The 26915-nt window shown below is 38.0% G+C and overlaps 1 protein-coding gene across 3 annotated transcripts in view; it reads left to right on the top strand.

Moving 5' to 3' along the window:
• Positions 1 to 26915, top strand: part of ARHGAP18 (Rho GTPase activating protein 18) — a 132960-nt gene that overhangs the window by 67364 nt on the left and 38681 nt on the right. For all 3 annotated transcript variants that reach the window (XM_070376652.1, XM_070376650.1, XM_070376651.1), the window contains exons 2-5: positions 827 to 1023; positions 4783 to 5021; positions 9179 to 9242; positions 14566 to 14744. In XM_070376652.1, the coding sequence (XP_070232753.1) occupies positions 827 to 1023; positions 4783 to 5021; positions 9179 to 9242; positions 14566 to 14744 (679 nt within the window). The remainder of the gene's footprint in view (positions 1 to 826; positions 1024 to 4782; positions 5022 to 9178; positions 9243 to 14565; positions 14745 to 26915) is intronic.

Genomic DNA, 26915 nt, shown 5'->3' with positions numbered 1-26915 from the left:
CTTCTATCTCAATATAAACAATCTTGAAACAATTCAGTATTTCTCTTCTATATGGGTTTTTATTATTAGGCCTTTTAATTCAATTTTTGTAGTAGGTAGGATATGATTTATAAATAAAAAATATAGTTGAAGTTATTAAAAAACCCACCCTATTCATGTATCCTTTTATCATAAATTATAAGCTAAATGGTTTAAGAGGTAATTCTCAACTTATTCAAAATTGCTAATAAATGCATTTTACCATGTTTTAAAATATATGTAAGTAATAGGTACATTTATAAATGTAAAGATTAAATGTTGCTTTCTAAAATAGGATGTAACAGTAAACTTAATATATTATCCTTCTATTTGTGTTTTGGTTCCAAAAAATAAAAGGAAAATTCAAGTGGTACCTCATTCATTGTTTGCAGATATTTGCTATGTAAAGGTTGACTGAGTTTAATTTATAATTATCAATGATAAATATGAAATACTGTGTAAAATTCAATCCCAATTTTATTAACCTTTAATCAGTTGCTTTCTAAGAACAAATTTTCAGGTTTAAAGGAGCTTTAACATAATTTAAGTGAAATGGAAATGTAAAAATATTTATCACATAGCTATTTGTTCATTGTCAAAGTTTTCTGTAGAGGATAAAACTTTTCATTCTACAAACATGTTATAATCAGTAGCCTCTCAAGGCAAACAGTTTCAAAGCAAACATCTCTTTGGTTTTGTTAAGGAGAACTTGAGTTTCCAAGTTCTCCAGCTTAGTATTATGATATTGTAGAAATAATACTACTTCCTCATGTACTAAAATGAACCATGTTTTCTTTTGACTTTACAGTAGAAGATATGGCCAGTATACTATGAACCAGGAAGTCACCAAAGTTACAGAAAGACCTCCATTTGATCGATCAGGTTCCCAGGATTCTTTGGATGAACTATCTATGGAAGCTTATTGGACTGAACTAGAAAATATCAAGAAATCTCATGAAAACAGACAAGATGATCAAGAGGTGGTGGTTGTCAAAGAGCCTGATGGTAATGATGAAATTAATAAAACTTTTTCTTAGTTTATTTTGTATGTATTGATGGGAAATGAATACATAGGAAGAAAGAAATTAAAATGAGGAAAACCAGAAAAAAAAATGGTAGTTGCCTTTCAACTTAAAAATGACTTAATTGTGGCAGATTATAGATGCAGCCGCCAAATATAAATGATATAAGTAAATTCACTGAGTTTTGGATATGGCTAGACTCTTATTGGCTAAGCTGTATCATAGACTCTTAGGGCTGGATCTTTGAAATCATCTAACATCTCTTTAAATTCCATCTGTGGTATCCTAGCCCCGTGGTTGTTTGGCCTCAAGTGAGTAGAGATGCTAATGATGTTGGTGTTTTTCCATTGTTCAGCTTGAGCTGTTTTGATGTTCTTTATTTTATTGATTTACAATCTGTTCCACACTACCTTTGACTCACTATTGTCAGTCTACTTTCTGGAAGAGCAGAACAAATCTGCTCTGTTGTTTGCATGACAGCTTTTCAAATGATTGAGGATAGTTATCTTGTTACTAGACAAATAACTTTTTTCTAGAAGGAAAAAGATTCACATAAATCAGTCCTTGGTGGTGGATTGCAGACCTATCCTAGTCTTGGTTATCTTATCTTTCAAACTGTTGTCTTTTAGATTGGCAACAGTGCCAGCTAAGCTTAGGGTGGAGATTTTGACAGTGAAAGTGGAAGATGGTATTAGCATTTTTAGCCTCCCTATTTACTTCTCATATTTGGTTCATAATTGCTGTCATCTCTATCTGCATTTCCCACAGTCCCCATTATTGTACTTGATATTCTGGAAGAAGCATGGAAAAATTTACTTTTTTCCCTCCTCTTAAATTTCATGCTTTTTAAAAAAAAATCAACATTAAGTTCAAGTAGACACTAGGTTTCTCGTGTCTAACTCTGGTATCTATTATATTAGCTTGCTTTCCATGCCTTGTGCTGACCATAAGTTTGGAAGTGTATCTTTGGTGTACAGGCTGATACAGATTCCAAAAAAGAGCCACGGTCAGTACCTTGGGTACCACAGCTAGCAGTGACCTGTTTTTCAACAGAAGACTTCTTAATGATGCTAAATGACTTAGCATCAAGTTGTTTAGTACTAAAATCTGCATAGGTTTTTCTCCTTTGCTATAACATTGCTTGGAAAAAAAAAAAAAGCAACCATTAATACTTCAGATATGCAGATGACACCACCCTTATGGCAGAAAGTGAAGAGGAACTAAAAGGCCTCTTGATGAAAGTGAAAGTGGAGAGTGAAAAAGTTGGCTTAAAACTCAATATTCAGAAAACGAAGATCATGGCATCTGGTCCCATCACTTCATGGGAAATAGATGGGAAAACAGTGGAAACAGTGTCAGACTTTATTTTTCTGGGCTCCAGAATCACTGCAGATGGTGATTGCAGACATGAAATTAAAAGACACTTACTCCTTGGAAGGAAAGTTATGACCAACCTAGATAGCATATTCAAAAGCAGAGACATTACTTTGCCAACAAAGGTCCGTCTAGTCAAGGCTATGGTTTTTCCAGTAGTCATGTATGGATGTGAGAGTTGGACTGTAAAGAAAGCTGAGCGCCAAAGAATTGATACTTTTGAACTGTGGTATTGGAGAAGACTCTTGAGAGTCCCTTGGACTGCAAGGAGATCCAACCAGTCCATTCTAAAGGAGATCAGTCCTGGGTGTTCATTGGAAGGAATGATGCTAAAGCTGAAACTCCAGTACTTTGGCCACCTCATGCGAAGAGTTGACTCATTGGAAAAGACTCTGATTCTGGGAGGGATTGGGGGCAGGAGGAGAAGGGGGCAACAGAGGTTAAGATGGCTGGATGGCGTCACTGACTTGATGGATGTTAGTTTGAGTGAACTCCGGGAGTTGGTGATGGACAGGGAGGCCTGGCGTGCTGCTCTTCATGGGGTCACAAAGAGTCAGACACGACTGAGCGGCTGATCTGAACTGAACACTTGAAAGAGGAAAGTTGGAGATTTTCCTTAATTTAACATTGATTTGTAAAAGAAAATGATAGCCAGCTCATCCTTTTATTTGGGTTCTCTTTCATTTTACTCTCATACTTTCTCACTTTACCAATCCAGTTGAGCTTATTTGGAATAATAGTATCTTTCAACCTTTCTGATCAATGTTTCAAGATGGCAGCAGCATACTGGTGGCCTGCTGAGTAAGGAGAAAGCATTCTGTGGAAAGAAGCACTCAAGCCTGGTACATAGCCGTGTGTCAGCTATGTCATAACTCTTCAAGGCTAAAGTGGATTCATGAAATGTTGCTCATGATGTGATTATCAAGAATTGGGAGTGTTTCTACACACCCATCCCTTTTCTTTGACTTTAAATAGTTTGAATTTTACCTCTACTTTTTACTGGAACAAGCTGCTCTGTATTGTAATCTTGTTTACTTCCCTTATGGCAGTATCAGCTTTTTCTGACCATTTATACTGAATTCTACTTTAATATCTTTAATAATCATGGTGAGTTTTTATTTCAGTGAACAGTTTTTGTTGCCTGGCAGGCAGAATGCCCTGCACTGCCTTATGTTTCTTGAAGTCAAGGTTATTGATACTTTATTTCTGCCCTCATGGAGTCTAGATAGTAGAGAAGCTATAGACAAGCACACTGGTCAGTGCTCCGTCTTGTGCTGCAGGCTATAATGGAGCTCTGCAAAGTTCTTTGCATGTGACATGCTCACATTTGGTTATGAGGCAACCATGGCAGCTGTGCTTTAGTTTACAGATGAGAAAACAGAGTCAGCTTGAGGCTAAGTGACTTGACCAAAGTGACATGGCCATCAAGGTGCAGGAATGGAGTATGGACAGATCTTTTGTGTCCCAAGTCCTTGGTTTTCTGATGTCCACTATAAATGTGGAGCTTGGAGTAAATCTGTTCTAGTTGTCATTCAGTTTTTCTACAATCATCAATAAATTTTTTTTTGGCCATGCCTCACAGCAAGTGGGATCTTAGTTCCCTGACCAGGAACTGAACCCTCACCCTCTGCAGTAGGAGCCTAGACTATCGGGAAAGTCTTGAATTGTCAACAGATCTAACACAATATTTGCTTTACTATTTACTCCCTTACAGTGTTTTGAGTTGATTCAGTTGTGTAATTAGTTTCCTATAATCTACTTGGTTTTTTTCTGAAAACAGTTTGCTTTTTAAAAAAAAATTGTAAAGAAAGAAAAACAGGACTCTGGTATGCTGACTAGGGGGTTAAAAAATTAATTTGAAATTGATTAGTTCCTGATGTCCAGATGCTTTTTACTTCTTTGCCACACTCTCAGCTACAGAGAGCAGAGAAAATAAGCCTTTCCATCAATTAGGGTTGGACTCTGGGATAGTGCTGAATGTAAGCCAAGAAACAGGGCTTTAGTGGCCATCCCCAGCATTGACTTCCTTCTGTAACTTGATGGAAGTAAGTTATCTTTTCATTGCTTGCTCATCTCTGGAAAGGGAACAGTATTATCTTCCCCTAGTTAATCTGCAGGGAAGTTATAGAGGTTAATCACATGTGAAGTCATTTAAAAATTTTAATTGAGTATATATGAAATGGATCTAAAATTTGATATCTTTATGGCTGGAGTTTATGGCAGTGCTCCAAGTTTCAGATAATGATTCTTAGCACTGTGGTTGGGTTATGGTACAAGAGTTTTAGTAAGAGTTTTTAAAACAGTTTTTAAAAATGTGGAAGTTCTCATATTTTGTGATTTAAATACCATTTTTTCTCTACTGTCTCAGAAGGAGAATTGGAAGAAGAGTGGCTTAAGGAGGCCGGTTTGTCTAATCTCTTTGGAGAGACTGCTGGAGATCCCCAAGAGAGCATGGTGTTTTTATCAACACTGACCCGGACGCAGGCGGCAGCTGTTCAGAAACGAGTAGAGACTGTCTCCCAGACCTTGAGGAAAAAAAACAAACAGTACCAGGTTCCTGACGTCAGAGACATATTTGCTCAACAGACAGGGTCAAAAGAAAAGGAGGTAGGTTTTCTTTTTCAGTAACGTAGAGGAATAATGGCTTAGACTCAGCTGAACTCGTCCAGTTAAATTCATATCATTAAAAACTTAATGGGCATGTATATGTAAGGCCACCATAGCTTACTTGGTAAAGAATCCTCCTTCAATGCAGGAGACCCTGGTTCAATTCCTGGGTCGAGAAGATCCTCTGGAGAAAGGATAGGATACCCACTCCAGTATTCTTGGGCTTCCCTGGTGACTCAGCTGGTAAAGAATCTGCCTTCAATGCTGGAGACCTGGGTTTGATCCCTGGGTTGGGAAGATCCCCTGGAGAAGGGAAAGGCTACCCACTCCAGTATTCTGGCCCAGAGAATTCCATGGACTATATAGTTGGTGGAGGTCACACAGAGTTGGACACGACTGAGTGGAGAAGGCAATGGCACCCCACTCCAGTACTCTTGCCTGGAAAATCCCATGGACGGAGGAGCCTGGTGGGCTGCAGTCCATGGGGTCCCGAAGAATGGGACTCGACTGAGCGACTTCCCTTTCACTTTTCACTTTCATGCATTGGAGAAGGAAATGGCAACCCACTCCAGTGTTCTTGCCTGGAGAATCCCAGGGACAGGGGAGCCTGGTGGGCTGCCGTCTATGGGGTTGCACAGAGTCGGACACGACTGAAGCGACTTAGCAGCAGCAGCAGAGCGACTTTCACTTTTCATATGTAAGGCACTGAAGCTCCATGCTGGCCATGATCAAGAGGGATTCAATCCCTGTCCTTCTAGAAGTTACCTGCTGATGGGGCAGAAAATGAAACAAGCTAAAATTCTCTGTGACAGTCCCTGCACTCAGTGTCCTTGGAGCTTTGGGAGTGCCCCAACCCCCTGGACAATGTGACTGCTAGTTGTTATAGTCAGAGGCAGGAGGTTCTTTTTTCCACATTACTCTTGTAGGAAAATTTGCTTTTTTTAAAGACTCACGTGGGGATGAATGGAAGTGGAATGCAAGGAACCTAATTGCAGTTGAATTATAAAACAGGAACCCTGAACATGAAATAACTTCCCCTTTGTGTCTGGTGCCTAGCATGCAGAGGATTGGAATAGATATTTGCCACGATGATGAATTTATTAGTGGAAGCTATTGGAGTCTGGTGGAGACTCGGGCTGATGGCTATTTAAGATAGAATGGTACCAGTCAGAGACCTGAATGGCCTAGAACAGTGCTACTCAGGATAGCCATTTGGCAGGTTGTTTATGGAGTGCCCATGAGGACCTAAAGAGCTTGCCCAAAATGAAAATTAATATCTGCTCCCAGCAAGAAACAGTCATGCTACCAAGAGAAAAAAAGGTCAGCTGAACTTAATGATGTTCTTAGGGTCAAAGTTGATTGACACATTGAACTGTTCTCAGATGACAGTTAGCATAGCTCTGGTCTAGAAGATCCAGTTGGGTGGATGAAGTAAGAGCAAATAGAACAGATCTTAAATGAGGATTGTAATGACGATGATAGCAATTATTATAGCAGTAGCCACCACCACTGAACACTGTGCTGACTACTTTCCATGCCTTATTTCATTTCATCCTTAGAGCTTGTCCTATGAGTGAGGTTTCATCATTTCTGTTCTACCGCTGAGGCTCATAGACTTTAAGTAACTTGCTCAATGGTCCCATAGATAGTAAACCCAAATTTGTCAGACTCTAAATATGTGCTTTTAACCATTATACATCCTACTACATTTGGGTTTGCATCTATAATTATGATATTAAGTAATCCCAGTAAATATATGAGATTGTACTTACACTATAATAAAGGGTAACAAAAATCTTTTTTAAAAATTTGGGAATAAGAAGACATATTTAAGGTATCTTTCTGTCATACAGAAGTTTTTTGGCTTTTTGTAAACATTTCATTCTTCTAAGAAATCCTGCATAGTTGCAGATTGCTACTCTGTTTGTATGGTCAATTGTAGATCAAATCCAGTCCATTTTATGGGAGTTTTGGGGTCACAGGATTGCTCCAGACAGATCTGTTGCTGCTGTGAGGCAGTTACACACTTGCGTGCCACCCATTCGTTATTTGGAAGGACTAGACTGCTTTTTTACAGCAGTAGAAAAATGAATAATAAGGAAATCCAGTATTATTGGCATTTCCTTCCCAATTAAAGAGCCCTCCCTGAGGGAGTTAAGAGGAAGCCAAAAGCGGGAGGGGACAGAGAACTGAGCCTCAGCAAACCATATTCTGTGGGATTCCTGCCAGTCTTGAAGAGGATGTTGCTTCTCAGTGCTAGAAGCAACATTTTTCAGCGAATCCTTGCTAGTGTCTGAATCACATGGTTTGAATTCAAGGTAATTGGTGGATTGTATCGGCTGATGGAGTCAATAAGCGAGAAACAGCACAAGTAAATTAAAATAGTGTTAACTTACGCTTTCTGCCTTTGAAATATGACCACCCGTTAGAAATATGTCTTCCAACCCTCAAGTAAACAGGGGCCAGCCATCTTTACATGCATTTCTTCTATTCTCTAGTAAATGCAGTATGCCCTCCATATCCCTGGCTTCTGCACCTGTGGATAGGGAGGGCTGACTGTGCTCTGCCATTCTTTATAAGGGACCGGAGCATCTCCAGTGTTGGTATTCATGGGGTGGGGGTGTCCTTTAACCAGTCTCCCACAGATACTGAGCGATGACTGTCCATATTCAGCTCTTCCATGTTAAATGCTTCCTCACGAAGCCCTTGCTGACACTAGGAAATAAAATACAGCAATGAATACCATCTGCACTGTCATCTTCAATTGCTTAGGAAAACAGTTTCAACCACATGCTCCAAATATGTGTTCATATGTAAGATTAGAGTTACTGTGCTCGCTGTGCCATGGAGGCCCAGCCTTCTGCAGGCTGGGGGTGGAGGGAGGAAGGTGGTATTGCTCTGCCTGGGGGGACTTAGTACCCCTTTGTGACTGGTGCTCACTGTGTGCTACCCTGCATAATCAAAGGAGAGCACCTCCAGTGCCTGCCCTGCTGCTCTCCCCGCTCTTCTTAGATTGCAGGTGGAGAGGGGAGTCCTTCTCTGCTAACACTTGAGCCCTGACCTGTGGGGAGGGGAGGACAGAGGCTCCGTTCTTTTGTATTGAAATGAAAGTCCACTAGAATGAGTATTTTAAAAACAATTCATTCAGGTAGACCTTTCTGTATGATTGACCGAGGCTCCCCTTCAGGATTCCTCCTGGAGCCTTACTTGGAAAGGAGGGGGTACTGCCTGGACACACTTACTGGTGAGAGGAGCCAGCTGCATTTTACTGTGTCCATAAACCCTTGGAGGGCTTCATTTCTTTGGGTGTCACTGTCCCAACCCCTTGAAAGAGGAGTTCCTTTGACTACCTAAGCTCTTATTACCTGCTTGGCAAATTAGTTTTAATTTCTCTCACATTTATTACTAGCTTTTAAAAAAAGAAGTATTCTGTTTTCTACTTATATATAATTTTATTTTATAAACATGTCATTGAGAGAGAATTCACATACCATCTAGTTAACCCATTTAAAGTTTAAAATACAGAGGTTTTTAGTGTAGTCATGTATATGCAACCATCACCACAGTCATCTTAGCATGTGTTCATTATCTCCAAAAGAAACCCCATACCCAGAGCAGTCATTCCTTGTTTTCCCCTCCTTACCCCTAGGCAGCCACTAATCTTTGTCTCTGTGACTTGCCTGTTCTGAAGATTTCGTAGACGTGGAATCACACAGTATGTGGTCCTTTTGACTTTCACTTCATATCATGTTTACAAGGTTCATCCATGTTGTCCCATGTATCTGTACTTTCTTTACTTTTGTTTCTTTTCATTGTCAAATAACATTCCATTGTATGGATGGCTCACATTTTATTTATCTACTCATTTGTTAATGGATATTAACTTTTTGAGATGTTATCTTAATGGTGTTCCTGATGGTAGGAATACTTGATATGGCCTGTATTTCCACAGAGCTTAGTAGTATGTCTTGTATGTTGTGGGTGATCATGTATTTGTTGGCTGGTTGCTTGTTAATTATAACCATAGTCCTTTTATTTCTGTGGTATAAGTCTGAATACATTTCTTGTGCTCTACAGGTTAGTAATAGAGTTATTTACAATACCATTTCTCTGGTTGTGAGTGGGAAATGACTAAATGGCCCATTTTCTATCTTTAGGCTCCAGATGGCACAGAATCACAATCAGTCGGAACAGATGAAAACAAATACCGAGGAAAAGATGGTAAGTTGGACCCGTTCTCTTGTATTTTCTCATTATTAGTATAACAAATAGATAAGACCATTTAAAACATTCATCTTCAATTCCAGTAAGCAAATTCAATTAAAATACTCTCATATCCAAGTAGATAATTACATAAGTCTGAGCATATAGTTGGCTTTTGAGTTTTTAAAAATACTTGTCTATATCTATTCTAACATCTCTATACATAGTTTTCTTGAATGCTTACCATGTTCCAGGTGCTATGCAGAGACATTTACCTAATTTAATATACTCATGAATGCTCTGTAGTAAATATTATTCTTAACCCATTCGACAGATCAGAGAAGTAAGGTTTTGAGATATAAAGTCACTTCCCCAAGGCCATACAGCTAGTAAGGGGAGCCAGTGAATTTGGAACTTGGTTTTCAAATCTTAAGTTCTTAGCTCATAAATGGATTGCTTTTAAGAAAGCTTAAAAAGACATTTTGAATTAAGATCTGGGGTAGGGGGCGGAAGTTGATTCTAATTCTCCATTTCATTCCTTTTTCTGTATCTGTTATTTCAGAAATGAATTAGAAATTCAAAGCATGGATGAAAACAAATAGTAAGGATTTATTAGTACTTACCAAGAAAGAATTTAAAGCTATTTCATGGATTTACAAAAAGGAAAAATGTTCTAAATTAAGGTCATAGGTTAATCCTTAATGTGTTGCTACTTAGATAATATAACAAAGGCGGTCAGTGGCTGCCTGCGTCCCAGTTGGGACTTTGCTTTTGTTTATGTTCTTAATACCCAGCACCTGGGGTGTTCATGGCATTATTAGTGTCATGTTTGGATTGGAAGTAGTGAAGGAAGAGTGTCAGGTAGACTGCGGAGGCCTGGGAAGTGTTCCCAACCTTTCTATAAAAATCAGAGTTTTGTCCAAAATTACTGTTGTTGTTCATTTGCTAAGTCATGTCCACCTCTTTGTGGCCCCATGGACTGCAGCACCCCAGGCTCCTCTGTCCTTCATTATCTCCCAGAGTTAGCTCAGATTTTTACCCATTGAGTCAGTGATGCTGTCTAATCATCTTGTCCTCTGTTGCCTCCTTCTCCTCCTGCCTTCAATCTTTGCCAGCATCAGGGTCTTTTCCCATAAGTTGGCTCTTTACATCAGGTGGCCAGAGTATTGGAGCTTCAGCATCAGCCCTTCCAAAGAATATTCAGGGTTGATTTTCTTTAGGATTGACTGGTTTGATCTCCTTGCAGTCCAAGGGACTCTCAAGAGTCTTCTCCAGCACCATAGTTTGAAAGCATCAGTTCTTCGGCATGCAGCCTTCTCTATGATCCAACTCTCACATGTGCTCATGACTACCGGAAAAACCATAGCTTTGACTAGATGGACCTTTGTTGGCAAAGTGATGTCTCTGCTTTTTAATACACTGTCTAGGTTTGTCATAGCTCTCCTTCCAAAGAGCAAGCATCTTTTAATTTCATGGCTACAAAGTCACCATTTGCAGTGACTTTGGAGGCCAAGAAAAGAAAATTTGTCACTTTGGGACATTTTGGAGTCTTGGAGCATCTAATATCTTTATCTTTCCTTCCATGCTTTTATCTCAAAACTTCTCTCCTGTACCCCTGCCTTCAAATAGATACATACACATAATATGTGTGTGTGTGTATGTATGTTCATATGTATATATATGTGTGCATGTGTGTGTATAGACACGAGTCTATATATTTATATTTGTATTCATAAAAGCACCTGCTTTTTACTATTCTGTGGAAATTTCTTCAGTTACATAAGTATATCAGATTAAAATGATTGGGTGTTTCCCCAGGCCTGTGTGCCTGCTGACACTGGAATGGCAGGCGTTGGAATAGCCCTTGCTGGCTGGGTAGAGAACTGCGTTGTCAAGAGAGACAGATGAACCTTTTGTGCCAGTGTCAATATGTTTTGGGCTTTGGAGAAGAGCGACTGGCAATTGCTAAATGAATACTGAGGAAAACATTGTCCTTTCTTGGTGTTTTCCTCCTTTGCTGGAGATGCTGATATAGCCTATGTAAACAGAAGTTCTGGAAGGCAGGCTCATTGTAGCAGCTTTTTCCAGCCTAGCTTGCGGCAGCCAAGTGGAATGTGACAAGCTTGCTGCCTGATTTACATCTGCTTTTGCTGGAATACTATGAAGTGGGCAGAGAGCCTCCAGTGAGAATAATAAGATAATGTGTATGACGCCATCCAAGTCACTGAGGATTTACTACTGCACCTGTTCTGGGCAATACCGTGCTCTTTTGCTAGCCAGTGAATTCCCCAGTGTTATGCAAATGTTGAAAGGTTCTGAATGAAATGCTCGGAAAATATTGTCTGGAGTTCAAAAGTGGAGCTCTTTCCACTTGAAATATGAAAGCCTGAGCTACATAGTCTATTTTAAATGTTTTCTCTACACTTGGGCTTTTATGCATGTTCTATAAAGTTACTTATTCTAAATGAAAATTATAACATTTTAATGTTGCCAGGGTTGTTGCATTTCAAATTCATTAATCTACTGCTAAGTATTAATCTTCTCACCAAATTGTACAGTATGTATTTGAAAGACCAATGTTCAATACATACATTTAGAAGTGTTAATAATGCCCATGAAAGTTAAAACTTTCATGTAATATATATTTTCTTTTTTTGAGTTCCATGGAGGAAGCAAAATTATTTTTTTAAATAAAGACGTGGATTATTTTGGACAGTTGAAAAACTTTGAGTTTTTGAAAATATTTGTAACTTGGTGCTATTGTCCACTTTAAAAACCAAAGGAGAAAATAGATTAAAACTGTATTATTTACACTTCAGGGCTTAAAGAGCCAAAAGGTTTATCTCAGCTTTCTCTATTAATGTTTCTCCTTGAGAAAGTGAAAGTGAAGTCACTCAGTCGTGTCCGACTCTTTGCAACCCCGTGGACTGTAGCCTACCAGGCTCCTCCGTCCATGGGATTCTGCAGGCAAGAATACTGTAGTGGGTTGCCATTTCCTTCTCCAGGGGATCTTCCCGACCCAGGGATCAAACCCAGGTCTCCCACACTGCAGACAGATGCTTTACCCTCTGAGCCACCAGGGAGAGTAAATGATTAATTCATAAATACTTTTATTAGCGAATTAACCATCCATTTCTTAGATCATCCTGAAACTCTTTTTCTTGCTATCTGCCTTAACTGGAGTTATCATTTAATCCTTAATCCTTCTCTATATTGTGCTTTTTGTTTTTGCTAATATTTGGAGGAAATTCATATGTTTTAAATGTATTCTAACTTAATTATAATTTTTCTCCTCAGTTTTGAGTTCAGCACAGAACATTTATTTGTGTGTGGTGGGGGAGGTTGTGTTTATTGTAGCTCTGATGTGGGGCTGTTAAGAACAGGGAGTCCATTTAAAATGCTTGTTCGTAAACACTCAGGTTTTGGAAAGGTAGCTTCTAATTTAAGAAAATGGCTAATCAGTTTTTTCCTCTCAGAATGGTTTCCTAGGAAACCAACATACATATTCACAGTAAAACATAAAGTAGTGTAAACCAGTGGGAAAATAAAACTCAAATTGTGCTTTGATATTTAATTTAATACTTTAAAAATTAATCAGAGGTCTAGTTATCCTTAGTTTTAAACAAAATTGTCACAGGCTGTTGAAAAAGCATAATGTAGCATAGTTAGGAACAGATAAATACAATCAGAGCTCCAAATTTACTCTTATTTTTAGACTTGACATAGGTCAGTTCTTTCTTTCTTTCTTAACTGTGAGATGTGACCAGGGCCAGCTATATAATTTGCGAGGCTCAGTGCAAACTGAAAATGTAGAGCTTCTCATTCAAATTTCAAGAAGGCAACAGCAGAGCATTAAGCCCAGTGTGGGGCCCGTACCAAGCACTTCGAAAGTCCTACACCCATGAAGCCTGCCCTGCTTATTGAGTGGGAGTGAAAAAGGCTAGATTTAGATTTATTCTTATTTTCTTTTGAGTAAAATAATTTTTGTGTTTGTTTTTTATTTAAATGACTATAAATATAGAAAATATATAGAAGGTAATACAGATATGTTTTCTGAAGGCATCAGACTTTTAATAGTAAATGTGTATATATAACATATTTATTAAATTAAAAAATTAACTTACCTTCCATCACCTTGTTGTGTTAGTATATATGCATTTGATTGTAGCGCATAAGCTTACTGATGTAATCTAGAGCCACTCACCATGAATTAAAGGTCACAGTGAGAAAATGACAATAATCCTGTCGTTGATGCCAGATGTTTTTCTAGTGTGAGTTGTGTTAAAACCCAAAATTTATCAAATAGCCAAATTTAGAAGTATTTTCTTCCAAGCTTAAACCTGATGTTTTTCAGCAAGGAAATTTTCAAATGTTAATCCCCCCCTCCCCCAGAGGATTAACAGCAAATAAAGCAAGAAAAAAATGTTAAATTTATTATAAACTGTTGATGTAAATACCTGGAACTCATTTGACTAGATTTATAGTTGTAAGAACTGTTATAATCCCTGTAATAATCTGATTCCTGAACCAGGTACCTCCAGAACTGACTCCCACGGTGAACATTCTTGGTGCTGGAATTTTTGCTTTGATTGATAGATAGCATTCCAGAAAGGACATGCAGGGCATGAAAGAAATCTTATTCAGGAATCTGTTCCACTGTGAGGAAATTAAATGGTATATCATAGTTTTAAAAACCTTTGTTCAGTCATCTCCAACTCTGTGTGACCCTGTGGACTCTACCCTGCCAGGCTCCTCTGTCCCTGGGATTCTCCAGGCAAGAATACTGGAGTGGGTTGCCATCTCCTTCTCCAGGGCATCTTCCCAACCCAGGACTTGAATCTAGGTCTCCTGCATTGTCAGGTAGATTCTTTAGCGTCTGAGCCACCAGGGTTGTAAGAGAGTAAAACTAACCTCCTTCTCTTCTCATTTCTGAGTATAAAGTAAAACAATCATTAAGTGTACTAAATTTTAATCTCCCAGTATAATATAAAACAACAATTAAGTTTTAGTAAGTTGTTATGAGTTTTTCATTCAGAGCTTGAGATCATCCAGGAATGTTTTAGAATTGGATTCAGTCTAAGAACTGTGACCTCAGAGAAAGATTCCACAATTCAGCTCTGGCTTGCTGGTTACCACCTTGCCTCCTCTGTCCCCCATGTGCCATTGTTAGGATTCCTTGAGTATATGTTTTACTATGAAAAGAAGGGTTAATTATTTCATTGCTTACAGTAAGTAGTACTTTTCCTAAAGTTTTATATAGTTGATGTGTTAGAAGTTTTTTTTTTTTTTTTTTTAAGAAGTAACCAAAGCCCAGGAATTAAGTCTTCTATTTTGTTCCCAGACCAGGCATCTCACCTAGGTGTTGGTGGAAAGGAGCTGACCCCACTGGTGCCTGAGGAGGCACCTGCCTCTGAAACAGACATCAACCTGGAGGTATCATTTGCAGAGCAAGCTGTCAGTCAGAAAGAGAGCTCCAGAGAGAAGATCCAGAGGAGCAGAGGTGATGATGCCACGTTACTGGTACGTAGTACACTATTCAGATGCCACTATCAGATTACATTTTCCATCAGCTGTTTATTTTGAAAAATTTAAGTCCCTAGAAAAGTTGAAAGAGTAGTATAGAATACATCCCTAGAGCCTCCCTGTAGATCCCATTCACCAGTTATAACATTATACAGCTTTTACTCTTTCTTGGGCTTCCCAGGTAGCTCAAACGGTAAAGAATCTGCCTGCATTGCGGGAGACCTGGGTTCGATCCCTGGGTCAGGAAGATCCCCTGGAGAAGGGGATGACAACCCACTCCAGTATTCTTGCCTGGAGAATTCCATGGACAGAGGAGCCTGGCGGGCTGCAGTCCATGGGGTTGCAAAGAGTCAGACATGACTGAGCAACTAACACTTTCACTTTTCACTACTCTCTTTCTGTATCTGTCTATGTATAGGTTGTGCCGTATACACTCACTTTTTTTTTTTAAGCCTAACAAGGCCATATTAAACAAAACAGGTATAATGCTTAAGAACTTGAACATTAAAACAATTATATTTTAATATATGACCATATTAGAAATTTCCCAGTTGTCATAATATTGTCCTAATGGTCTCTCCCTCGCTCTACCTGGGATTCAAACAAGGGTTATGTGTTGCGTTTGATGTCATATCTTTTTGGTTTCTTAAATTTAGATTAGAGCCTCTGATTTTTCTGTATATTTTAAAGACTCCAAATCAATTTCTGATTTTGTCTGTTTTTGATGACTGAATTCAAGTTGAATAGTTTTGGCAAACCTAGATGCCTAGATTGTTTATGCCTCCCATCGCATCATCAGAAGAGGTGTGTGATGTCAGATAGCCCTCTTAATTCTGTCCTCATTATAAAAATACCTTTTCCTATTGGTAACTGATGCTAATTTGTGATCCTTGAAACCGAACGCATAGCCTATCTGCCAGTAAAACCTATCATCCAGTGGCTTTACCGTGCATTTGTGATCCTTACCTGAAAAAACAGACTAGTGTTAGAGAAGTGGTGATTCTTCTAACTTTATTATTCCTTCTATATTGACTAGCTGGCAATCTTCTGCGATAGTTGCTTTTCCTCCCTTTTCTCTTTTTATTTTTGAATGTCACTGTGCAGAAGCTTCCATTTTTCATTCAGTGTTTTATAAATCATTACTGTTTTTCTTTGACGTTTAAGTTTACCCAAGTTTGACGAAAGGCAGCCCTTCAAGCTGGTTCCTATGCCATTTGAACATGTACTCCTTGTTTCACTCCTTTGCTTTCTGGTACAAGATGTTCTATGCTCACCTTGTACTTTTCTCCCCTCAGATTAGGAAGAATCTATTTCTTCAAGGAACCCTTGTTTTTTCAGAAGCATATTGTATTTAGAAACCAACCTCTGTGTACTGAGTGTTTTCATTGATACCGAATGTCTTATATTTTTTAAAAATACACTTACTTATTTTGTAAGATTTCACATACATAAAAGCTAATAGGGATAGTATAATGAACCCCCCACCAAGCCCCAACATTCGTTAACCCATGACTAGTTCTGTCCTATGCACACCCCCAAGCAGTTCCCTACAAGATAAAAGGTTATTTTTAAATTCATATTGCTATTATTGTACCTATTTAAAATGCTAACAATTCTTAATTTCAAATATCTAAATATTAAATTTCATATTGTATTGCAAATTTCATGATTTTTTTTTTACAGTTTGTTTGAATCAGAATCCAGATAAGGTTCATGCGTTGCAGTTGGTTGAGTTGGTTGAAAGTGCTTTTCAAGCGGCTTTAATCCCTCCCTTCCTTCCTCCTCCTGGCAGTGTGTCTCTGTCTCTGCCTCCCTCTGTCTCTTCATTAAGTTCTTTTCCCCTATCCTTTTTTACTTCTTTCCTCCCATTCTCCTTCTCTCAGAATTTGTTTGTTGAAGAAGCCTGCTTATTAAGTTTCTAATTCTGTTCCCATGTCCTTCTCTTTTTTGTAGATTGGTTGACTCTAGATTTATCAGATTCATGCTCTTTTTTTTTTTTGGTCAAGATTACTTCTTGTGATCATGTAGCAAGAGATATAAAATTCTGTCTTTCTTGTTTGTGAAATTAGCAGCAGCTGCTGATCAGTACTTATATCCATTTATTAATGGTTATAAAATCATGTTCTAATAAATACATTTATTAATTTGAATATCTCTCTTAAAAACTTTCTCAAGGGTTACTTCTTACTTTCATTTACCAGTTTTCTTTTTTTCTTCTTTTCTTAGATTCCCTAGTACCTTTCATTAATGACCAACTAGTGTTGTTTTAATTTGCTTGTAAAAATAATACCTTAACTCATGTATGACATGACTCTAGAGATAATTTCTCGTGTGTTTTAGCATATTTTTTGTTCCAGACATGTTGTTGTTCTTGTTGTTCAGTTGCAAAATTGTGTCCAGCTCTTTGTGACCTCGTGGACTGTAGCACACCAGGCTCCTCTGTCCTCCTCTGTTAGCTCAAATTCATGTGCACTGAGTCGGTGATACCATCTAACCATCTCCTCCTGTGCTGCCCCTTTCATCTTCAATCTTTACTGGCATGTCAGGGTCTTTTCCAGTGAGTCAGCTCTTCACATGAGGTGGTCAAAGTATTGAAGCTTATCAGTCCTTCCAATGAATATTCAGGGTTGATTTCTTTTAGGACTGACTGGTTTGAACTCCTTGCAGTCCAAGGGACTCAGGAATCTTCTCTTGCACCACAGTTTGAAAGCACCGACTCTTCAGTGCTCAGCCTTCTTTATAGTCCAACTCTCACATCCGTACATGACAAAACCCATAGCTTTGACTATATGGATCTTTGTTGGCAAAGTGTTATCTCTGCTTTTTAATGTGCTATGTAGGGCTTTTCCTAGCTTTCCTTCTAAGGAGCAAGTGCCTTTTAATTTCATGGCTGCAGTCACTGTCCACAGTGATTTTGGAGCCAAGGAAAGAAAATCTGTTATTGCTTCCACTTTTTCCGCATCTATTTTGCCATGAAGTGGTGGGGCTGGATGCCATGATCTTAGTTTTGTTTTGTTTTTAATGTGGTTGTCTGAGGAGGCTTAACAAATAGCTGAGGAAAGAAGACAAGCGAAAGGCACAGGATAAAGGGAAAGATCTACCCAACTGAATGCAGAGTTCCAGAGAATAGCAAGGAGAAATAAAAAGGCCTTCTTTAATAAACAATGCAAAGAAATAGAAGAAAACAGTAGAATGGACAAGACTAGAGATCTCTTCAAGAAAATTGGAGATATAAAGGGAACATTTCATGCAAGGATGGGCATGATAAAGAACAGCAATGATAAGGGGCTAGCAGAAGAGGAACTATATAAGAAATGTCTTAATGACCTTGATAACCATGATGATGCCATCACTTACCTAGAGCCAGACATCCTGGAGTTGAAGTCAGGTAAGCCTTAGGAAGCATTATTATGGACAGAATTAGTGGAGGTGACAGAATTCCAGCTGAGCTATTTAAAATTTTAAAAGATGATGCTGTTAAAGTGCTATACTCAATATGTTAACAAATGTGTCATAACAGTACTGGAAAAAGGCAGTTTTCATTCCAATCCCAAAGAAGGGCAATGCCAAAGAATGTTCTAACTATCATACAATTGTACTCATTTCGCATGCTAGAAAAGTAATGCTCAAATTCCTTCTAGCTTGGCTTTAGCAGCATGTGAACTGAGAACTCCTAGATATACAAGCTAGGAACAGGTAGAGGAATCAGAGATCAAATTGCCAACATTTGTTGAATCATAGAAAAAACAAGAATATTCTAGAAAAGCGTCTACTTCTGTTTCATTGACTAAGAGATGGGAATACCAGAACACCTTACCTGTCTCCTGAAAAACCTGTATGCGGGTCAAGAGGCAACAATTAGAATTGAACATGGAACAACTGACTGGTTCCAAATTGGGAAAAGAGGATGACAAGGCTGTATATTATCATCCTGCTTATTTAGCATCTATGCAGAGTTCAACATGTGAAATGCCAGGCTGGATGAATCAAAAGGTAGCATCAAGATTGCTGGGAGGAAGATCAACAACCTCAGATATGCAGATGATACCACTCTAATGGCAGAAAGTGAAGAGGAACTAATGAGCCTCTTGATGGGGGCGGGGTGGGGGGGTGAAAAGAGGAGAGAGAAAAAGCTTGCTTGAAACTCAACATTCAAAAACCTAAGATCATGGCATCTAGTCCCGTCACTTCATAGATCCAAACCTAGAATTATCTATTTCCTCAAGAAACACTGATTCTACTTAGTAGAAATATACTTTTGTTACTGTGTTCAGGATACTAGGAACGTTCCCTTCTCTGAGTTGATTATTGTTAAAGCCTTTACAAAAGACAGAAGTACATCTGTATCTTCTTTCTTCCATGCTGAGAATAGTGGTTCTGAGGATACAGCAGATAATATAATTAGAATATCACATAATTACTTGTGTGTTTTATCCTTTATTACTGCACAGCATTCTCAGAATAGAAATAGTAACACTGCTATCAACAATATGATAACCAAAAAATAGTTTAAACTTGTTTTCTTTTCCTCAGTTGGCTGTATCCTTAGGGTTTTATCCCAAAAGGACTGTAATAATCAAATTAGTCTGCTTCAGGTTGTTTAGGATAGTTATTCTCCATATGGTTATGCCACTCACTGCATACCCGGTTGGTTAATTTCATTTTCTATTGAATGTTTAGGGATTGCTTTGTTGAAACTTAATTGTGTTTTGTAAACATGTGAATTATCTAAGTGGTCCAAAGGTCATAATTAAAAACAAGGTGTATTAGAAGTCTCACTTCCATTCTTGAGCCATCACCCTCTTCTCTCCCTCCCCTTTACAGGTTAATTTACATTACAGGTCAATTTCTTTTTATTTTAATTTTATGGTTTATCCTTCCATTCTTAGATAGATACACTCTTGATTATTTACTTAGACTTGGCAGTATGTCCTGGAGATCACTCCATAGTAGCATAGAAAAATATCTTTCATTCTTTTTTATTTATATGTTGTGCCATGTTATGAAGCTCTATCACAATTTATTCAACCAGTCATCTGACAATGGGCTTCTAGGTTGTTTCCAGGCTTTATCAAAAATTTTTAAGGATCTATTTTCATGCCTAGTGGGAAAAGTAAAGGAGTATGTGTCATGTGGCCTAAAGAGATAAATCAGGCTCCCAGCCCATCCTTAGCAAAAGTATCTTTTACAAGTAATAGTCTTCTCCATTGCAGGGGGCGTGAGTTTGACCACTGATCTGGGAACTAAGTTCCCACATGCCACACTGTGTGACAGATAAGTAAATGACAGTGATGGTCTTCTATATCTCAACAGATGGAAGGGAGGTTAAGTGAAAGTAGTCTAATTAAACAAGATGAAGACACTGTTGACTTTTAAGTTGTTAATTCAAACAGTGGAATATAAAAGGAATTCATTTCTACTTCAGAAACTTAAAGACAAAACTTCCTCTCTCACTTTATTCTCTGCCTAACAAACTGATTTTTGCTCACCTACTTTCTAGATTTTATTCATGTTTTGCCTCAAGCTTAAAGTGACCTTCCCATTTCTACCCCTCTGTTGTTCTCTGTTTATCATCCTTAACCCATCCTTTGGGGTCTAGCTCATATCTAGCTTTACTGTTAGCGCTATCCTGTTTTCAAACTTACAGTAATAAAATGTATAAAATCGTTTTTTAAACTGTTAAGATGCCATGCTTTTGATAATTATTGTCAGTGTACCCATGAATTTATTTATGTATATATGCATCAGTTTATCTATACAACCATTTACTTATTTGTATATCTTCTGGAAAGCATACTGTAAGCTTTCTACAAGTCATAAACATGGTTGGTGAGGTAAATATTTATATTCCTCACTCTGAGGTGAGAGTCTAAGCAGATAAAACCTTAATTTCCATTTCTACTCCATGGTCTTCTGCTTCTGTGAATAAGCAGTGTGTTTTATGTAATACATTGTTCTTCGTTGACCTCATTTTGTATTTGCTTCTTTTTTTTTACGGCATTGAGCAGTCTTTGTTAATTCTTTATGATCTCTCAGCAGATTCAAATTTCTCCTCTTAAATTTGGAGATCAGGTTTTATAACTTTAATGTGTGTTAGGATGAAAATTTAGCTTATTACATATTATGTTTTGTGTACCCATAATATCTTAGAAAGTATGCTGTATAATCACTTTGCTCATTTATCAAGTGATCTCTATGAAAAGATATTATGATTCTCCTTTCATAGTTAGAGAGATTAGGAGGTGCATGGTAAGTCTTGGCTTCACTGCCTAATCTTTTGAAGCTGGAATTTTTTCTGGAAGATCCTGATGACATGTGCCCTAAAGGTATGTGTTCATTTAACTTAGACGTGTCCTTGTTTTGATGCTACTGACAACTTCAGGATAGCTTGGGAGGTTACATGAATAAGATTCTGGTATGTCGAGTTCATCTCTACTGTAGAAATAAATAAAGGACAAATAGCACTCCTTTATCCTATCTTGGCAGACTAAAAACAATAAGAGTTTATTTAGAAATTTTTAAGATCATAGTATTGAAATGATAACTATGGTGAAGCCTGTATTAGTTCTTGTCTTTATTCAGTGTATTTTGGATTCTTACTGAATTATGTTTAATTCAAGTAAATTCATGTTTTATGGCAACTTTGCTTGTATTGTAACAAAGCTTTATGCATACTGAAGGCCACAGGCTTGCGTGGAGGCCCAAGTTGGGAGTTTGCTAGAAAATGAAACTTTGGAGGAAGCAGAAGGACAGTAAAAGAAATGTTAGTTTGGGATAGAGTAAGGAGAATGAGAACCTAAGACAGACACACGTTTGTGTACAAATGTGTGAGATAGCTGTAGGATCATGATCTTGAATTGTCAAGAAAAGTTTAAATTATGATTATTCCTTGCCATTAAAAACTCTTTTTAAAAACTGTAAATTTGAAAGTTTCCTAAAATTTCATTTATCTAGAAACGTTCTAGGTTCTCTAGGTTGACAGTGAGTGAAATACTTTAATAAAATCACATTTTACACATGGAAAAATCTTAGGTAAGAAATGAATTTCCTAGCAGGTGATAAGAAGTCATCTGTGGAAATTGACCAAGTAAGAGTAGATTCTCTTGCTTTCAGAGTTGAGGCTAGAGTGACTTGATGAGTGAAAAAGTCAAGTATGTCATTACTGGTAAGGTTTCTAACGGGCCCCTCATATTTCAAAGCTTACAGAAGAGGGTGCACCCAGGGAGAGTTGCCTGATTAATTTATGGTGACACATGGGAGCCAATGACCTTATATGTTTTGAAAAATGTTATTTCACTCCCCTTTTAAAAGCACATTTTTCAAAAGGTAAAGAGATTTCCTTTTGCTGAAATTGCACTGCCTTCTCTTAGCCAACGAACTGAACCATCCAGTCTATTAACTAAACAAAAATGACATGAAACTTCATAAATATTTAAAACTCCTGCTATGAATTAAACATTGGGATAAAGAACTAACTCCTTTCATTAAGTACATTGTTAAATAAATAAATAAATAAAGCTCATGACATATTGCTTGGTAAATCAAATGTTTGAATGAATAATATTTCAGGTTTCTTTAAACATTTACCTTGGGTAATGCTTTAAATAATTATATTACATGTATTTGGCTTATTAGACCAGATGCAACTGATTTTAATGAAGCATGTAGGACTTTTTTTTTTTTTTTAAAATAAATGGTTGGTAAATAGTATTGGTTCAGTCCTTCAGAAAACAAAGCAATTAGAACTCTGGACCAGGCGAGAAGAAAATGAGGATAGTTTTGTGTGATTTGAAAATGAAGCTCAGTACAAATCACAGGAAATTGGGGGAGCATCAAGCCAGTGACCCCACCCCTCACTGAGCTTGATTCTGTGCTTTTCTCCCTGTTGGGTGTTTGTCTTCATTCATTGTATACATGGAGACAGAACACCTGCAGTGTGTCAGGGCTGTGGGGCAGTGGGCGTACAGAGGTGATTAAGACATGGTTTCTGTCCTTGAGGGTTTCATGTCCTACATCATACATCAATACTGATCAACCTAGATTCTTCCCTGCCTATTGCGGGGCATGAGGAAAGTGGAGCAGAACAGAATGACTACTGAATTTAGGATTTAAAAGATCTGAATTTGACTCCTTATGTCACTGGCTATGTGGACATTGGCTCAGACAGTAAAGAATCTGCCTGCAATGCTGAAGACCTGGGTTGGATCCCTGGCTTAGGAAGATCTCCTGGGGAAGAGAATAGCAACCCACTCCAGTATTCTTGCCTGGGAAATCCCATGGACAGAGGAGCCTGGAGGGCTGCAGACTATGGGGTTTAACAGAGTCAGAACAACTAAGCAACTAACACTTTCACTTCACTTTAGTCTCTTAATGAGCCTCAGTTTCCCCATGTAGAATATGCTGTAATAATACTTGTCTTATTGGAACTTTTGCAGGATAAAATGAAAAACTATTTATCAGAATGAGTATTACCATTTTTGTCTTATCTTGCAGTAATAGTTAAAAGAAAAACTGTGATACCTGTCTGCATGTTCTCAACTCCTATGCACTGTACTATTGACCTTGGAAATTATGCTGAAAATTCACTAAGGCTGAATATGAATAATATCTTTTCATAATAATATGAAAAGGATACTGTTGTTCTTTTAATGTTTTTATGGGGAAACTGTATCACAAAAATAGAAGAATTATCTCTTTTCTCCTATAGTGGACTCTCTTGAGAATATAGCAGATTCTAAAGGTTCTGTCAAAGGTTCTACAATGAACTATAGAAGATTCTCTCTTGGAGTTGAGTTTGCTTGAAAGGAATTAGCTGCTAAATTGCCAAAAGTTGTAGGTTTTAGGAAATGTTCTAGGATGGTAACTCTCAAACATTTTGGTCCTGTAACCCCTACAGACTCTTGAAAAAATTATTGAGGACTTCACAAAGCTTTTGTCTAATCAGTCAGGACAGATATTGGTGTTGAGGAGAATAACTGCCACACCTTGCAGTGCTTTGGTGAAAGCTCAGATGCATGGCCTTCTGGCCAGGAATCTGTGATTCGTATTGTTGGAGCATTCACTGTCTCCCTGTAGGTTGCAGCTCTCTCTGTTTGCTCTGGCTGGCCTAAGAAAGAAGGCGTAAACAGATTTCTACGGAAGCTATGATTCCTTGGAAGACTCTGAGGAGATGAAGAAGGCTGGTACAAAGTGATTTTGGAATGTAAAGAATTTCTTTGGATTGAGTTCTGTGGAAGTTGGTCACTGACTGTGCTCTTGAGCTCTGAAATATAAATAAGTAGTCTAAGGAATAGTTTCTCTTGATGATTAATTAAAAGTACTGTCTGTGTAGTGGGGAGGAGCATGGGGTGCTTTTCTTTATGTCAGTTATATCTATGGATATTTATCATGATATAAATTAAAATAGAAAAATTTAAACTATTAATCCATTTAAAATTTATTATTATGGTAAGCATAAATAACATTTTTATGAAAAAGTTGTATTTTCTAAAACAAATTGCAGTCAGATTCTTTACCATCTGAGCCACCAAGGAAGCCCATATTATAAATGAAAATTGAAAAAAATTTAAACCATTAATCCATTTAAAATATAATATTATGGGGAACATAAATAATATCTTCATTAAAAATAGTCATTTTTCCAAAGCAAATTTTTGTTTTTTTTTATTTATTTATTTATTTAATTTAATTGGAGGCTAATTACTTTACAATATTGTAGTGGTTTTTGCCATACATTAACATGAACCAGCCATGGGTGTACATGTGTCCCTCGTCCTGAACCCCCCTCCCACCTCCCTCCCTTCCCATCCCTCAGAGTTGTCCCAGTGCACTGACTTTGCATGCCCTGTTTCACGCCTCAGACTTGGACTGGTGATCTGTTTCACATATGGTAATACACACGTTTCAATGTTGTTCTCTCAAATCATCTCACCCTTGCTTCTCCCACAGACTCCAAAAGTCTGTTCTTTATATCTGTGTCACTTTTGCTGTCTTGCCTATAGGGTCATCGTTACCATCTTTCTAAATTCCATATATCTGCGTTAATATACTGTATTGGTGTTTTACGTTTTCACAACTCTCTAATGTCTGGCTTGAGTTGATGTCATTTGGATTCTCATATTTGCTTCTGTGTTCAGTCTGTTGGCAATACCACATTTCTTATAAAAACTCTGAAAAACTCCACTGTACACCATAAGAGAATAAGAATGAAAAAGGCAGATAATGTCTTAGTGTTATTAAAATAGTGTTGACCTCTTCAGTCAGTTCAGTTGCTCAGTCATGTCCAACTCTTTGCCACCCCATGGACTGCAGCACACCAGGCCTCGCTGTCCATCACCAATGCCCGGAGTTTACTCAAACTCATGTCCATTGAGTAGGTGATGCCATCCAACCATCTCATCCTCTGTCATCCCCTTCTCCTCCCGCCTTCAATCTTTCCCAGAATCAGGTCTTTTCCAATGAGTCAGTTCTTCACATCAGGTGGCCAAAGTATTGGAGTTTCAGCTTCAGCATCAGTCCTTCCAATGAATATTAAGGGCTGATTTCCTTTGGGACTGACCGATTTGATTTCCTTGCAGTCCAAGGGACTCTCAAGAGTCTTCTCCAACACCAGAGTTCAAAAGCATCAGTTCTTCTGCACTCAGCTTTCTTTATAGTCCAACTCTCACATCTATACATGACTACTGGAAAAACCATAACTTTGACTAGATGGACCTTTGTTGGCAAAGTAATGTCTCTGCTTTTTACTATGCTGTCTAGGTTGGTCATAGCTTTTCTTCCAAGGAGCAAGCGTCTTTTAATTTCATGGCTGCAATCACCATCTGCAGTGATTTTGGAGTCCAAGAAAATAAAGTCTCTCACTCTTTCCATTGTTTCCCCATCTGTTTGCCATGAAGGGATGGGACTGGATGCCATGATCTTTGTTTTCTGAATGTTGAATTTTAAGCCCACTTTTTCACTCTCCTCTTTCACTTTCATCAAGAGGCTCTTTAGTTTTCCTTTGCTTTCTGCCATAAGGGTACTGTCATCTACGTATCTGAGGTTATTGGTATTTCTCCCAGCAATCTTGATTCCAGCTTGTGCTTCGTCCAGCCCTGCATTTCCCCTGATGTACTCTGCTTATAAGTTAAATAAGCAGAGTGACAATATACAGCCCTGACCTACTCCTTTCCTGATTTGGAACCAGTCTGTTTTTCCATGTCTGGTTCTAACTGTTGTTTCTTGAACTGCATATAGATTTGTCTGGAGGCAGGTCAGGTGGTCTGGTATTCCCATCTCTTGAAGAATTTTCCAGTTTGTTGTGATCTACACAGTCAAAGGCTTTGGCATAATCAATGAAGCAAAAGTAGATGTTTTTCTAGTATTCTCTTGCTTTTTCAATGATCCAACAGATATTGGCAATTTGATCTCTGGTTCCTCTGCCTTTTCTAAATCCAGCTTGAACATCTGGAGGTGGAAGTTGACCTCTTTAGATTCCTTGAAAAGAGTATTGGGTACCTATATGGTTCCCTGGACTCACTTTGAGAACTGCTATTTTAGGATATGGTTTTTGCATGTCCATTTTATAAAAAGCATCGGTTAAAGAATTGCCAGAAGTCATACACAGTGAATTAGCAGTTAGATGACTTGATACATGGTGGCTCTAAAGTCCCTGCTTTTGGTTTCCCCTCTGCTCTCCCCTTCTCTCCAGTGCTGCACAATCCTTTTGTACCTGCCTTATTTGGGTATCATATATCTGAATATATAATATTATCTATATCAATACAATGCCATACTTATATATATATATATGACAATTAATAATAATGTAGATAAAATGTTCCTGGCATGCACTAGTGGTTACTCCTACTCTTCTCTCACCTCCTGTGTCTTCCTCCTCACAGTTTGTCTTGACTTGTACTTTTTCTTGGTTCTTAAAGGTCAGTTAACTTGTTTGTTTGTTTTCTCCTTTTGTTTCACTGTCTCTTTTGTCCTCTTGGCCACTGATGTTCACACTCCTAGTACATGGTCTGGTTCTGCTGTCTGTCATACTTCACATATTAACTCCCTGCAGGTTTGGGATCATCATTAAGACAGGATTGCTCTTCATTCTGGCTGGAGAAATTCTTCCATGGCTTTCATTGTCACCACTCTGAGAATGAATTCTTTTCATAGTTATAATTTTGTCAT

The sequence above is a fragment of the Bos mutus genome, chromosome 9 (assembly GCF_027580195.1).
Source record: "Bos mutus isolate GX-2022 chromosome 9, NWIPB_WYAK_1.1, whole genome shotgun sequence".
Lineage (NCBI taxonomy): Eukaryota > Metazoa > Chordata > Mammalia > Artiodactyla > Bovidae > Bos > Bos mutus.
Note: the sequence above shows the minus strand (reverse complement) of the source record. Positions and strands in the feature narration are given on the sequence as shown.